Below are 14,586 nucleotides of genomic sequence, written 5' to 3'. Positions count from 1 at the left end.
CATACACATGCACATGCACATGCACACATAAAGAAACAGAGACACACAGTCCCCCGCCAGGACATGTTTAACATGTTGACTAACAAAATGTTTTCCAAATTGACGTGAGCCCTGTGCTCCTCAGTAAGCTCACCTTATTGCCATCAAACAGACAGAGGCGCACGTGTCTGCTGAGGAGCTGGATGCTCACTCCCGGAACAGGAATCATTTTACAGCTCCAAAGGGTCAGGATCAAGGAAACACGACTTGCTCTTGACCTAATCTAAGAAAAATTAGTTATGAAAAGGTTCACTTTTGTAACTAACAAGACAAAATTCATTTTCAAAGCATCTTTTATAAATACGGAAGGAAATATACATAATAATGTACAAATAACAAAAAAAGAATTTTGCAAATAAATATACACCCACAAGAAAACTGTCAATAGTATGATTAATTTAAGTCAAAATTTTAGATATATTTTTAATGACAATTTATATTTGAAATATTTGCACTTTGGTGGAAATGTATAAAACTGTGATGGGAAGAACCGCCATACAATCAGGTAAGATGTATGAGCTCATTCACACACAGTCACTCCACAATGGGGGTGAGGGCAGACGGTCACAGCATGTACAGCTTCCAGCCAGCTCCTCTTTGGTTTAATTCCAACCACTTAGCTACATTGTTCCTTGGCTTCCTAAACAGATGTTTTGACAAACAGAGTCACTGACCATGGGACATGACTGCTTGGTTCACCTTCACAAGTACAGTTCAGAATTTCCATAAACAAATTTCATCTGGTTTCCAATTTAAGAACATCTTCCATTCTTAACTCTCTGCCTTATGATCATGGTCCTTCCATTTAAAATACTTATATCATTGATAAAATAAGGCAACATCTAAAAGCCTCACCACACGTGTCAAACACAAGGCCCGCGGGCCAAATCCAGCCCGCCAGGCCTTGCAATGTGGCCCGCACCGCGCTGTCATCACTGCACTCCGCTGTCAGTTTATGACATTGTCAGTTTATGACTGTTCAGTAAACCATTCGGCCCGCGATTTAGGCTGGATTTTAGATTTTGGCCCCTTCTCTGATTGAGTTCGACACCCCTAAAGAAATGAGAGCTGGGCCGAGACTGGTTTGGCTCAATGGATAGAGCGTCAGCTTGGGGACTGAAGGGACCCGAATTCGATTCCCGTCAGGGGCATGTACCTTAGTTGCGGGCATATCCCCAGTAGGGGGTGTGCAAGAGGCAGCTGATCGATGACTCTCTCTCATCGATGTTTCTAACTCTCTATCTCTCTCCCTTCCTCTCTGTACAAAATCAATAAAATATATTAAAAAAGAAAAAGAAAAAGAAATGAGAGCTGGGTGTAAAATTCATAAAATGAAATGCCATTGATTCCAGTTTTCCAGTACTAGTACACTAAACAGACCAAATACGACATCTTTATTGACTTGCAATAAGGGATATTTAATACAAAGAAGGTTCCAGACAATTCTTGGGGTGAGAGCAAAAGCGGTACTAAAATTCTATGCTACTCCTCTCCACAACACCTGACCACAGTAAGTCTGCTCCCTCCTTGAGGCCCTGGGGCAGGAAGGGGAAAGTGGAGTGATGCACTCCAATATGGTGTAGATCTGCTAAAGAGTTGGAGAGTACAACTAAATGAAGAGTGTTTCCTACAAAAATCCTTTACTCTAAGGTAGGGGTGTCAAACTCAATCAGAGAAGGGGCCAAAATCTAAAATCCAGCCTAAATCGCGGGCCGAATGGTTTACTGAACAGTCATAAACTGACAATGTCATAAACTGACAGCGGAGTGCAGTGATGACAGCGCGGTGCGGGCCACATTGCAAGGCCTGGCGGGCTGGATTTGGCCCGCGGGCCTTGTGTTTGACACATGTGCTCTAAGGAATAAAAAAAAAAGTATAATCAGGAAGTACTTATTCTTACTTAATTAACATAATGTTGATAATAATAATTGCTGAGGCTGACCAGCAGACCCTGAGCGATGGATGAATGATTACTCTGACACACGTTTCTGTGAAAGAGAGGGCTAAGGGACTGCTTAGCTATAGGAACCAAACAGCCCCATTCACCTGCCTCCTTAGGCTTTTATGGTACCTATTGTACCAACAGCTTGAACTAAAATTAACTTCTCGATACTATCAGCAGGGTAAGTAGCCTTGAGAAGACACATGCATTTGCAGTGTCCTTTAAGCAAGGGATCTAAAGACTAAACATAAAGCCGAAACCGGTTTGGCTCAGAGGTAGAACGTCGGTCTGCAGACTGAAAGGTCCCAGGTTCGATTCCGGTCAGGGGCATGGACGTTGGTTGCGGGCACATCCCGGGTAGGGGGTGTGCAAGAGGCAGTTGGTCGGTGTTTCTCTCTCATTGACGTTTCTAGCTCTCTATCTCTCTCCCTTCCTCTCTGTAAAAAATCAATAAAAATATTAAAAAAAAAAAAAAAAAAAAAAAAGACTAAACAAAGATTTCCATAAACACTGCGGGCTCAGACTTGTTTGGAAAAGTCAAGGCAGGAGCTGCCACCTTTGGCAAGTTCTCTTAGAGGCCCCCAACCTTTTGGAGAATCCTCCTTACAGACTTTCCAACCAAGTCCTGTACTTCCCCACAAATAATAATGATGATGATAGTGATAGTGGCTAACATTTCCTGAGTTATCATCATGAACCAGGCACTATACTCTGCCCTTCACACACATAATTCTCTCAATAACCCCATGTGGCAAGTATTGTTTTTATTCCCTTTTCATAGATGAAGAAATTGAGGCAGAGAATGACTGAGATAGGTATTTCCTTTGTAACAATAGGAGAAGAGAGATATGGAGAATAGAAACAAAACAAATCACAAACCCAAGTTTTGTCTTAGCTATGAAACTCACTGAGTATTTCAAAATCACAAAACAGAAACAATGTCTTTGTTTTTAATAATGCATTAATCAATTTGCATGTTACTGGTATACTTGCAACCATGACACACTCTTGAAAAGCTGTAATTTAGTAGCTACACTTACAGTGCCTGTCTTAGCATCCCACAGGAGATCCTTGAAGGCCAGCTGTGAAGGAGTGAGCTCTGGCTGTAAGAAGTAACTTGCTCGAAATTGATTCCCTGCAAAAATAATGTTTTATTTATTTTCTTACAAACAAAGGAATCAAATTCAAAACCAAAAATCCATTATGCTATGCTATAAACTTAAGAAACAGACATCCAAAAGGCCAGCTGCTTCTTATGAATTGGCTTCCTAAAACAGAGGCACTAATCAGGATTTACAGACAAAAAACAGGAAACACAAAGATAGAAGAAACACATAAGAGCTGATCACCAAGCAACTTTAAGAAAGATCTGAAAGCCTCTTAGGCCAATAACATGGCCCATGATCCATTCAAATATTTTTTGTAAGATTCAAGAAATCTGCAAATATTTTTTTTGGAAATTTAGAAAAATATATAATTATTAACGTTACTTCTTTACACAAAACCATTTGATACTGTTCTCCCAAACTTTAGTCATGAAGAACACTTATTACAAAATCATGTATTCATTGCAGAAATCATCTTTGACTTCCTACTCTGTGCCAGGTGCTATGCTAAGACCTGGAAACCCAAATGAGAACAGAGAAATGTGGCCCTGCCCTCCTGCACTTACAGTTGAGTGGGGAAAACCATTTAAAAAATAGGTAGATTCCCATCCAGGGTGACTCAGTGGTTGAGTGTTGACCTATGAACCCGAAGATCGTGCTTTGATTCCTGGTCAGGGCGCATGCCCAGGTTGTGGGCTCAATCCTCAGTAGGGGGCATGCAGGAGGAAGCCAATCAATGACTCTCTCTCATCATTGATGTTCCTATCTTTCACTCCCTCTTCCTTCCTCTACAAAACCAATAAAAATATATTTTTAAATAAAATAAAATGTTCTTATGGACAAATGTTGTCAAGTACAGGGAACTCCAAGAACAAGTAAGACAACAGAAAAGGAGAATGGAGGAAACTCTTTGGAAGAAAAGCAGAGAAAGGGAGGCTTAGCCTGGGAAGGGACAAGGCTGGAGAGGCTGGTTCTCAGAGGGGGGAGGCTCTAGGCTTGCCAGTGTCACTGGGGAGGGAAGAAGTGGTGGGTCCAGCTGAGGATACAGGGAGGGGCTGACAATAAAGAGTCATGTTTCTGGAATAAAAGGAAGAGACTGGAGCCCAGAGTACAGGAACACAGGAAGACAGGCTGGCCTCTGATCGCATCAAGGGTCCTTCCTCCACTGTCACGGGAAAGATGAGGAAAAAATGAGTGAGCACCAATGAGATGTGAGGCTCACCATCTTTTTAAGCAACTTATTTGGGCTAAAACAAGGAAATTAGACATAAAGTTTAACGAAGGTCTGTGGCGGCTGAGAGCACCTGGACTGTTACCTTCCTCCAGCAGCTGGAAGAGTGTGGATGGCCTGAACCCAGCAGGAATGGCTCCCATCGTGGTCAGCACATCAACAGTGTTTATCTGCTGAAGATGCTAAAAGCAAATAAATTTGCTGTTTTCATTCATGTTTCCCTCACCTCTACAGTATTGTCTTTATCATTTACAGCAACTGCAACCCAGAAAGGAAAGCACAGTGTACAGATGTTAGTGAACAAACACAGCAATTTACCCCCAAGTTCCTGAGAGGAGCCTTCACTGAATCCTGGCATCCCCCAAGGACCTACGCCTCAAGCTGTGCCCAGTGGCTGAGCCCTGTGCTCCGGCACATCCCTCATCAAAACGTCCCCCTCCTGTCCCATCCCACAATGGACCGTCATGTAACAGATGAGTTAATATCATAAGCTCACATGCACTGACAATGGCTTTTTTTGTATATAGGTGTACACCACACACACATAAACGCACACACACGCACTCACAAGCATGTCCATGTGAGACCCAGGGTAAAAAGTCAGAAAGAATAATTATTAAGCTGTTAATGGTGGTTATTTATGGGGGAAGTGAATTTTCATTTTTCTATGTAATTTTTAAATGATAAGATTATAAATAATTTCTTACTTTTAGAGGTTTCTAGAATTTTTCCTACTAACTAAAATTTAGCAGCAGTCTTTACCTAAATGATAGAAGATGCAGGCAGAATCAGTGAGAGAGATGACCAAGCTCTCAAATCTACTCTTCTTACAGAAAAGGCCTGATGGGGAATGCTGGTTGGAGTGCAGGCTCACTAACCAGAAGCACATGTTTCATGCCCTGTCCGTCCAGGCCTGCACCCTGTCTCACATCCAACGCTCCCTTACAAAGCCCCATCCTGCTTTGATGAACTCTAGCAGAACTGGTAGATAACAGAGTGAGACATCATTGACAAGACAGGAGGTACCAACCTCTGAGAGAGCTTTTTGGACAGCACTCCAGTGAGAATCAGTTCTGGAAGACAAAACAGTAACGTGAATGCACAGACTGGTCACGCTTATTCACTTAGTTAGGCAACTTCATTAATCAAAGAACGAAGTACATAACTATCAATAAGTCCTTTTTTTCCTTTTCCAAAACTGTGAGAGAAAAGGTTTTTGGGTGTGTTTGTTTGTTTTTTAGGGAGAGAAAGAAAGAGGGAGAATGGGAGAGAGAAATATCAATTTGTTGTTCCCCTTATTTACGCATTCATTTATTGTTGCTTGTATGAGCTCTATCAGGGACTGAACCCACAACCTTGGCCTATCGGATAATGCTGTAACCAACTGAGCTACCCAGCCAGAGCTGTCAGTAAGTTCTGAAAACCTAACATTATCCAGATGTAGCAAAGAAAGAACAATCACAAAATTAAAGTAGCAATGATATTTAAGCAAACAATAATATAAAAAGTACTATTCACAAACTGTAAGTTGTCTCTTACCAAAAAAAATTGAATTATTTACAATGATAAAAATAAACAAAGTTTCCCAACCTTTAATTTATTTTACTTGGATATCCCCCAGGCCTTGGTACCTATGCTCAGCTTGTGCTCCCTGTGCTGTCTCTTCCGCCACCTCCACATCGCCTTCACTGCCTTCTTCACTTGACTCATGGCCCTCTTCTTTATGATGGGGCTGAAAAATTATTGAAATATAAGGCACTTTTCTTACATAATGCAAAAATCAACCAATACAATGACTTTCAGAGAGACTTGAGTGTAGATGGGAATTTACATGAGGGGCATATAAAAAATCAGTGGGAAGATTTCAACATGTAGTTGATTGTTTGGAAAATTACAAGGATAGAGGTAAAGAGAAAATTTAATCAAAATACATTCCAGATAGAATTCATTCAAATGAAAATAAAAAGTGAAGTAAAGGTACAAACAAAAGAACTCAAACAGCGTTAGGAGAAAATAATCCTGAGAGGGAGAAGCCATTTCCAATTATGATGCCCAAATCAGAAATCATACATGAAAAGAAACACTGACAGACTTAGCTGCATAAAAAATAAATGTGGTTGAAAGTCAACAAAGAAAACACCTGTCACAAATTTTCAGGAGTTAATATCATTATTATTAAAATATTACAAAAATACCAATAGATCAGTAAAAGTTTTAAAAATCCCTTATAAAAATGGTCAAAAGAACTGAAAAGGCAATTTACAAAGAAGAAACAGAAAAGGTCATAAAGCATATGACATGAAGCTCAGGTCCATGAATGCAAATCAAAACAATCACAAGTCCTGCTGGTATGGCTCAGTGGCTGAGCATCTACCTATGAACCAGGAAGTCACAATTTGATTACCAGTCAGGGCACCAGCCTGGGCTGCAGGCAATACTCAATAGGGGGCATACAGGAAGCAGCCAGTCAATGGTTCTCTCTCATTATTGATGTTTCTGTCTCTCTCTCCCTCTTCCTTCCTCTCTGAAACCAATAAAAATATATTTTAAAAAACAATCACAAGCCTATTTTACCATCACAACAGCAAGAAGACTGGCAATGGCCATGACTACAAATCTGTGGGAAGCATGTTCTCTTGACACCGGGGTGGGGAACAAGTCGGCCTAACTTTCTGAAAGGCAAAACAGCAAATGCAGTCAAATGTAAAGGTTAAGCCCTCTGACCCAGCACTGAGCACCTGGGCTCCAGCAGGGAACAAGCTGGGAGTCTACAAACTCACCTGACAGAAGGAGCTTCACAGAGGCTGTGTGTGTGTGTTTGTGGGGGGGGGGGGGGGGGCCTGTCTGCCGCTGACCCTCCACTTCCTCCTTTCTGACAGAATCCCTCCCTTCAGCAAGGAGCTGGCAAAAAGACTACGTTTTCAAGCCCTTCTTGCCGCTAGACATTGAAAAGAACTGGAAATAGTCTTAAAAAGATGGAAGTTTTGACATTTTGACATTTTGTTCCCTTTCCTTCTCTTTTGCTGTTAGGAACTGTTAAAAGATCTAGCAACCAATTTAACCTACAGAGACAGCCCCGGGAGAGCAGCCCCCACTGCCCAGAGGGAAACATTAGATGGGGCCTCAGCACCTTTGACTGCTACCTCCACCTTCTGCCAAGCGCGAGAGAAATCTGTTTCTACCTAACTTAAGCCACTATTTGAGGATTGCCTGTAACTCATAATGGAAGCTAACCATAGCTTCTTCACCACAAAATTGATAACTGTGATAGGCAGAAACAACCTGAATGTCCACCTGTGAAGCTGGAAGACACTGCTGCCACTGAAAAGATGAGCCAGACCCATTGTGGGATAAGACAGCCACTCGCCGCCTGTAGCTGCTGGGACTCCTCCAAAATGAGATGCATATTTACCGGTAAGTGTAAAATACACACAGGAATTCGAATTTAGTATAAAAAAAATAATTTTTTACTATTGATCAGATGTTGAAATGGTACTATTTTTGATATGTTGAATAATATACAATATATTATTAAAAGTCATGTCACCTGTTTCTCTCTTTTTTTTAATATGTGGTATAATGAAAAATATATATTTGGTCTTTATTCCCAGGTCTTTATTCTTGGCAAGAGTTCCTAAAACCCTTGGAATGTCCTGACTGACAGAAGGGTCCTGTTCTTCACAGCTTCCAGGCTGCTGACACTTCCAAGTGCTGGGGGAGTGGCACACAGAGCGGCATGGAAGTCCCAGGTCCCACTCCCTCCACCGCCCACACCCTGGGCACCTCTTCCTGAGTCGGGTCCTTCGTAACAACCTTCGTAATAACACAGTAAGCTGTTTTCCTGAGCTATGGGAGTCCCTCTAGCAAATTCTCAAACCTGAGGAGGGCTGTGGAAACCACTGAACTTATAGCTCTCACAAATACAGGAGGCTCCCAGGACTTGAGACTGGCATCTGAAATAGGGCAATTTGTGGGCTGAGTCCTTACCTGTGGGGTCTGCTAACTGCAGGAGTTAGTGTCAGAACTGAATTGAACTGTTGGACCCCTGGTTGGTTTCAGACAATTGGTGTGGAAAACAACACATATTTGGTATCAGAGAAAACCACATAGTTGGTTAGAAGTGGTGTCAGGGAGAAAAAGACATCTCAGTGTGGTTAATAGAAAAATCTTAATTATATTTATAATTTGCATTAGGTTTCTATTAAACAGCACTGATCGCAACAGATTATCTATGTGTATTGTCACAGAAAATGACGATGCTATTTCATGAAATATGAAAAACAACAGGTCACAAACATGAACATAGAGTACGTTCATAAGCTAGTTGAGATCATATATGCATGGAAGTAAACACAAAGTTAACTGTGGTTTTGCTTTACAACAAATAATAAGCCTCTATTAATTTTTATGACCAGCACGAACCCACACAGCATCTTGATTGTGAGATGACATTACAGGGCTCACCTCCTGGGAACACTCACAGATCCCAGGACTGTTAGCACACAGAATTTCCCCATGCCCTGTCCCTCAAAATTAAAGCGAATTCTACACCTCAAGTCATTCAATAGTCTGTTGATCCAAGAAATCAGCTTAACTTTTATGAAAAATGAAAAGGTGTTGAAGGAGGAAAAGAATAAGCAAAAATACTAACCTCCAGGTAGGTTCTGGGAACAAGACCTTTGTTTCCTTTGGCATTTTTAGCCATCCACCAACCATCAGGGTGTTTTTCTGTTATAAGGAGAATTTCCCCTTTCTTAAAGAAAAACAAAGTAAAAAATGTTTAATTAAATTTTATTCTTAAAATAAGAATTACCAACATTAAAACTATTTTTAAAAATATAATGAAGGATAAAAATCATATGGTCATATCAATAGATGCAAGAAAAGCATGTGACAAAATCCAGCACCCACTTATGATAAAAACTCTCAGCAAAGTGGGAATAGAGGGGACATATCTCAACAGATATGGCAAACTCACAGCCAACATCATACTCAATGGGAAAAACTAAAAGCATTTCCCTTAAGACCAGGAACAAGACAGGGATGTACACTTTTACCACTCTTATTCAACATAGTACTGGAAGTCCTAGCCACAGCAATCAGACAAGAAGAAATAAAAGGCATCCAAATTGGAAAGGAAAAAGGAAAACTGGTATTATTTGCAGATGACATGATACTGTGTGCAGAGAACCCTAAGATTCTACCATAAAACTACTAAAACTAATAAATAAATTCAGTAAAGTAGCAGGACATAAAATATTCAGAAATCAGTTGTATTTTTATACTCCAACTAGAGGCCCAGTGTACAAAAATCATGCACTTGAGGTCTTCAGCCCAGCCTGTGCCCTCTTGCAGTCTGGGACCCCTTGGGGGATGTCTACCTGCTGTCTTAGGCCCACTCCCTGCAGCAGCTGGACATCCCTCTCACAGCCTGGGACCCCTCACTCCTCACCACCTGCCTGCTCACTGCTCCCTCCTTAGCGCTGCCATGGAGGCGGGAGAGGCTCCCGCCACCACCACTGCGCTTGCCTGCCATAAGCTGAGCTTCTGGCTAAACAGCACTGTGGGAGTGCACTGACAACCGGGGGGTAGCTCCTGCATTTAGAGTCTGCTCCCTGGTGGTCCGTGTGCAGCACAGTGTCTGATCATTCTGGTCATTCCGCTGTAACAGTCACTTAGGCTTTTATTATATACTAGCTGCCAACCACCAGCTGGGGCCTTCCTCCCTTCCCCCGACCAGCCTGCCCCCTTGTTGAACTTCTGGAAGAACTCTAATTGAGGTTAGCTTGCTACTGGGGTGCGGCTGATCAGGACTGAGCAGTCCCTCCCCAGCTGGCCAGCCTCCCGGGTCCCTCCCTGGCCCTGACTGTGCACCAGTGGTGTCCTCAGCCCTCTTGCAATCCTGGCTGAGGGACCCCCCACCTTCTGAGTGCACAAATTTCGTGCACCGGGCCTCTAGTATTTTAATAACTAAGTACAGTGCCAGGTAGGCCACTGAAATATCAGGTTGCCACTTTGTAAAGGATATGATTGTCTGACCACCATGCTGTATATCTGAAACTAATACAAAAGAATACTGAATGTAAACTGCAATTGAAAAATTAAATTAACAAAAAGTCTTAAAAGGATAATAAATAAATAAAATGAAAAGTAGAAGAGTATTATTACTCTTGCCATTTTATTACCATGTAACTTTGGTAACAATTTCACATGACTACTGCTCATTAAATCACAACTATTACTTATTTAAATGAATCGAGTATCTAAAAACTTAGATCAGGAACATGTAACACAGGCACCCAGGTAGCATCTCCTTATTCTGTTAGACATGCAAATTGGGCCTGAGCTTACTTGTTTCTACCTGCCTTAAATGTAAGGTCCCCAGCCTGCTGAGCAGTAAAATCTCCAACAGCAATGTATTCTTCATCTGTTGCCTGCCGCTGAGATTCATTTTCCTGTTTCTCTTCCTCTTCTTCTTCCTCTTCCTCTTCCTCTTCTGTTTCTTCCTCCTCCTCACTACTTTCTTCACTTTCTTCTTTATCAACATCGTTGTCTTCTTCATCTTCTTCAGCAAAATCATTATCTTCCTCTCTTTCGGTAAGTGCCTCAATTCTGCAAAAAAATAATTCTATGACAAGGATCACTTGAAATAGTACCTAAGAAGAGATGAAGTATGAGTGTAACTTCTCTACATAGAGGCATTGGCCATGTTTGAAACTATCAAGTGAAAAAAATAAGGAAAAAGCACAGCTAATAGTTTCTACCATCGAGCTGAGAATATGGGATTTGGTGGAGGAACCATTTAGCAGGAAGGTAAGTGACAGGGTGGAGCACGAGCTGGACTAGAGGCCAAGAGACTTGTAGTCTAGTCTTGGATTCATCCGCTCAGCAAACGGCTTGAGCACTAGCACACAGTGCTTAAAGCACGGGCTCTGAGTTTAAATTCTGGCTCTACTCCTTCTTGCTGAGGAATAACTGTGATTTACAGGCAGTAAATCCTAAGCTCCTCATTTCTCACTGATAAAGTGGAGATAATAATAGCCTCATGAGGAATATATGAGTTACCAACTCACAGTGTTTGGAAGAGCGTCTGCCCCTTATCACCAAACTTGTAATAAAGGTCAGCACTGACGATGCTGGTCTGTGTCAGACACGGTGGCTACAAAGGTAAAACAGACACAATGCCCTGTCCCCAAGGAGAATCTAGGAAATGGATAATTACTCTAGAGCTCAATAGATACTAGCATGGAGGCACACACAGGATGCTAAAGAAACAAGAGGGGCACCTAAATAGACCGCATGGCTGCGGATAGGGACTCAGAAATAGGTCTTGAGAGACGAGTTGGAGTTAATCAGGTAAAAGGAAGTAGCAAGGAGCGGGTGGGGGGGAGAAAGGAGGCTCAAGATCAGGGACCCTCAAGCAGGTCAGGAGAGGCAGGACAAGGCTTGGAGAAATGGGAGAGGTGAGCCTGCCAGAGGTGAGCGCCCTCTGTAAGGCAGTCCTAAGATGAAGTAAGGGAAGGGCAGCATCTGCTCCGCCCTTCAGAAAGAAGGCTACACGAGGGAGGAAGGCTAAAGGGAAGGTGGCTGTGAAGAGTACAGGGCAAACAGCATTAGGGAGGAAGAGAAAGACTTTTTGGGAAGATGAAGGAGGTAAATGAAAGGTGAGGGAAGGGAGAGGAGTGCAAATAATACTGATACTGACTGAGATAAGTTGCTAAATCTCTGAGCGTGACTTATTCATTCAACATTAGCAAAGTCATCAAATGTTTACAGGACACCTACTGTGTGACAGACACTGTGTGCTTGGCATACAACAAAACAGCCTCTGCTCTCCTACAGCTTACGTCATAGAAGCTTGCCTTTAGAACGGTCATGTTTAGGATCTCATTTTATTGTTTGTGTTGGTTTTCTTAGCTACATCTTTACCTTATTTAGTAGTGATTGCTCTAGGTTTTACAATATGCATCCCTAACTTACATTGTCTAACCTGAATACTACATTTCACCCAAAATGAAAGACCTTTAAGACGATATCATCCCTTGTGCCCTGCCAGCCCTTTTAGCTACTCCTGTACCTCTGTTGTAAAAATGACTTCTGCAGAGAGCTGATCCTTACTATTTGCAGATTCCGTATTTGTAAATTCACCTACTTGCTAAAATGTATCTGATTACCCCAACCAACACTTGCAGTGCTTCTGTGTTCATGCTCGGTTGAGTGCAAAGCAGCAAAAAATTCAAGTTACCGATGCACAGGCTCGCAGCTGAGGTTGAACAAGGCGACACTCTGCCTTCTTTTTTCAGCTCATGGGCAGAAAACAAGTATCCTTTTTACAGTCTACTTAGTGCCAGGAATTTTGCACTTTTGTTGGCAATTTTGCCATTTAAAGTGGCCCCAAACATACTGCTGAAGTGCTGTGTAGTATTCATAGAAGACTACAGCAGTAAGGGTCAGATCTCTTGGGAGGGAAAGAAGGGAAGTCACAACTTTGCCCTCAGGTAAGTTATCATCTAGTTGGGGAACAAAGCCGAGATCTGAAAAGCGAAATAAACAAATGTGTGAAAATGTATGAAAATACAGATGCTGTCTTTAATGTCAATGTTCATATGTAAAAAAAAAAAAATTATTTAGATCGTCTACTTGCACACGTTCTCCTTTCATAACTATTCCTTGGAAGCTGGAGGCAGAAATATGTGCTGCTTCCTGCTGGGGGGAGGTAACAGCCTTTGCAAAGTAGAAAGGAACCTGATGGTGTAAACCAGTGGTCAGCAAACTCATTAGTCAACAGAGCCAAATATCAACAGTACGATTGAAATTTCTTTTGAAAGCCAAATTTTTTAGACTTAAACTATATAGGTAGGTACATTGTTATTAACTTAATTAGGGTCCTCCTAAGCTGGCTTTTGCTAAAAATTCAAGGGGCCAAAGAGCCGCATGTGGCTCACGAGCCGCAGTTTGCTGACCACTAGGGTAAACAAACCAAATTTGTAGGAAGCAGAAAGGGACATTATCAAGTATTCAGAGTCTTCAAATGCTGATCCTTATTTTTATGCTGTATCCGGGAAAATGCTAAGGATGGATGTTCAAGGACTCTAGAATCCCACTGATTTCCAGGACTGAGAAGGGCAAAGGAGCTGGTGTTGGACTTAACCTTCTAACCAGAAACAGCTCCAAAATCTGGACAAATACACAACACGCTGCTGGACGTCACTGAGCATCAGCTGAGCAGGACTGCGGTCTTCTGCATGGCTCCTGGGCTCTCACACTGCTACTGTGCTCTGTGACCGTGTCCACGGATACCCTGTTACAGCCACTTGTTTATATCTGTGCAGTCGTGTCTGTCTCCCGCGTGAAACACTAAAACTGGTGAGCTCATGTCTGAGAGAAGGAAGGGAAGCAGCTCACTCGGTTCTACTTTCTCTGCTTACGGACACGGCGAGCTCCTGCAGCTGGTGGGTCAGGCTGTCCAAGAGGCTGAGCTCCTCCTCCTTTTTCTGGTGATAGTTTCCAACAGGCGCAGGTTCATCGGCCTGGAGAGAACAGGAGTCCATTTCACTGAAAAATGTATTTGTTTCCATTGTATTTACTTTAAAAGACAAGACAACTCCCATGCATGCTAGAAGACTAAGTAAATAGCTATGAGAATAGGCCTCCCTTAGGCAAATAAGATGAAAAGAAATGTGGATGATTAGTTAGAATGTAAACCAAACGAGAAATTAAATTACTTGCTTTTTGTTTTGCTCTGCAGTGGGAAGGGCTAATCCCAAGCGGATGGCCTCCCAAGCACCCCCGCCCGGGCAGTGAGATGGGAGCTGTTTCCGCATCTGGGAAACGGCCCGTATGTTCCCAAATGGAGTCAATCTGCATGGAGACATCTGTGAAACAGATGTGCTGGGCTATCAGTGTCTGTAATACTTACTTTGTTTAATTTTTGAAGAGCGTTTTTATTTTCATCAATTGCCTGTTTTAATTGGATACACCTAAATTTTAAAAAAGAGAGAAAATATATTGATTTTTTTATTGTCAAAACCAAAAAGTATTCTATAAAATCATACATAAGACTTTAAGCAGGCAAGGCAGTTAGTGATTATATTTCTTATGTTTAAAAATACGTATGTAGCCTGGCTGGTGTGGCTCAATGGTTGAAGAGGTCCTGATTCAGGCTCAATACTGGGGGAGGTTGGGGGGGGGGGTAACGAGCAGGAGGCAGCCAATTGATGATTCTCTCTCATCATTGATGTTTCTGTCTCTCTCTCTCCCTCTCCCTT

The 14,586-nt window shown here is 42.1% G+C and overlaps 1 protein-coding gene across 4 annotated transcripts in view; it reads right to left on the bottom strand.

Annotated features, from left to right (window-relative positions):
- The window catches only part of NPHP1 (nephrocystin 1), a 70,448-nt gene that overhangs the window by 45,839 nt on the left and 10,023 nt on the right, over positions 1-14,586 (bottom strand). Inside the window, exons 3-11 of one of the 4 annotated variants that reach the window (XM_084900901.1) lie at positions 14,238-14,298; positions 13,724-13,848; positions 10,680-10,930; positions 8,970-9,067; positions 5,950-6,050; positions 5,349-5,391; positions 4,392-4,500; positions 3,022-3,116; positions 134-262 (exon numbers count right to left, since the gene is read on the bottom strand). In XM_084900901.1, the coding sequence (XP_084757027.1) occupies positions 134-262; positions 3,022-3,116; positions 4,392-4,500; positions 5,349-5,391; positions 5,950-6,050; positions 8,970-9,067; positions 10,680-10,930; positions 13,724-13,848; positions 14,238-14,298 (1,012 nt within the window). Of the gene's footprint in view, positions 1-133; positions 263-3,021; positions 3,117-4,391; positions 4,501-5,348; positions 5,392-5,949; positions 6,051-8,969; positions 9,072-10,669; positions 10,931-13,723; positions 13,849-14,237; positions 14,299-14,586 lie in introns of those variants that run through there. The other 3 variants (XM_084900902.1, XM_084900903.1, XM_084900904.1) reach the window with 3 other exon arrangements.

The sequence above is a fragment of the Pipistrellus hanaki genome (genome assembly GCF_964339955.1).
Source record: "Pipistrellus hanaki genome assembly, chromosome: 12".
Lineage (NCBI taxonomy): Eukaryota > Metazoa > Chordata > Mammalia > Chiroptera > Vespertilionidae > Pipistrellus > Pipistrellus hanaki.
Note: the sequence above shows the minus strand (reverse complement) of the source record. Positions and strands in the feature narration are given on the sequence as shown.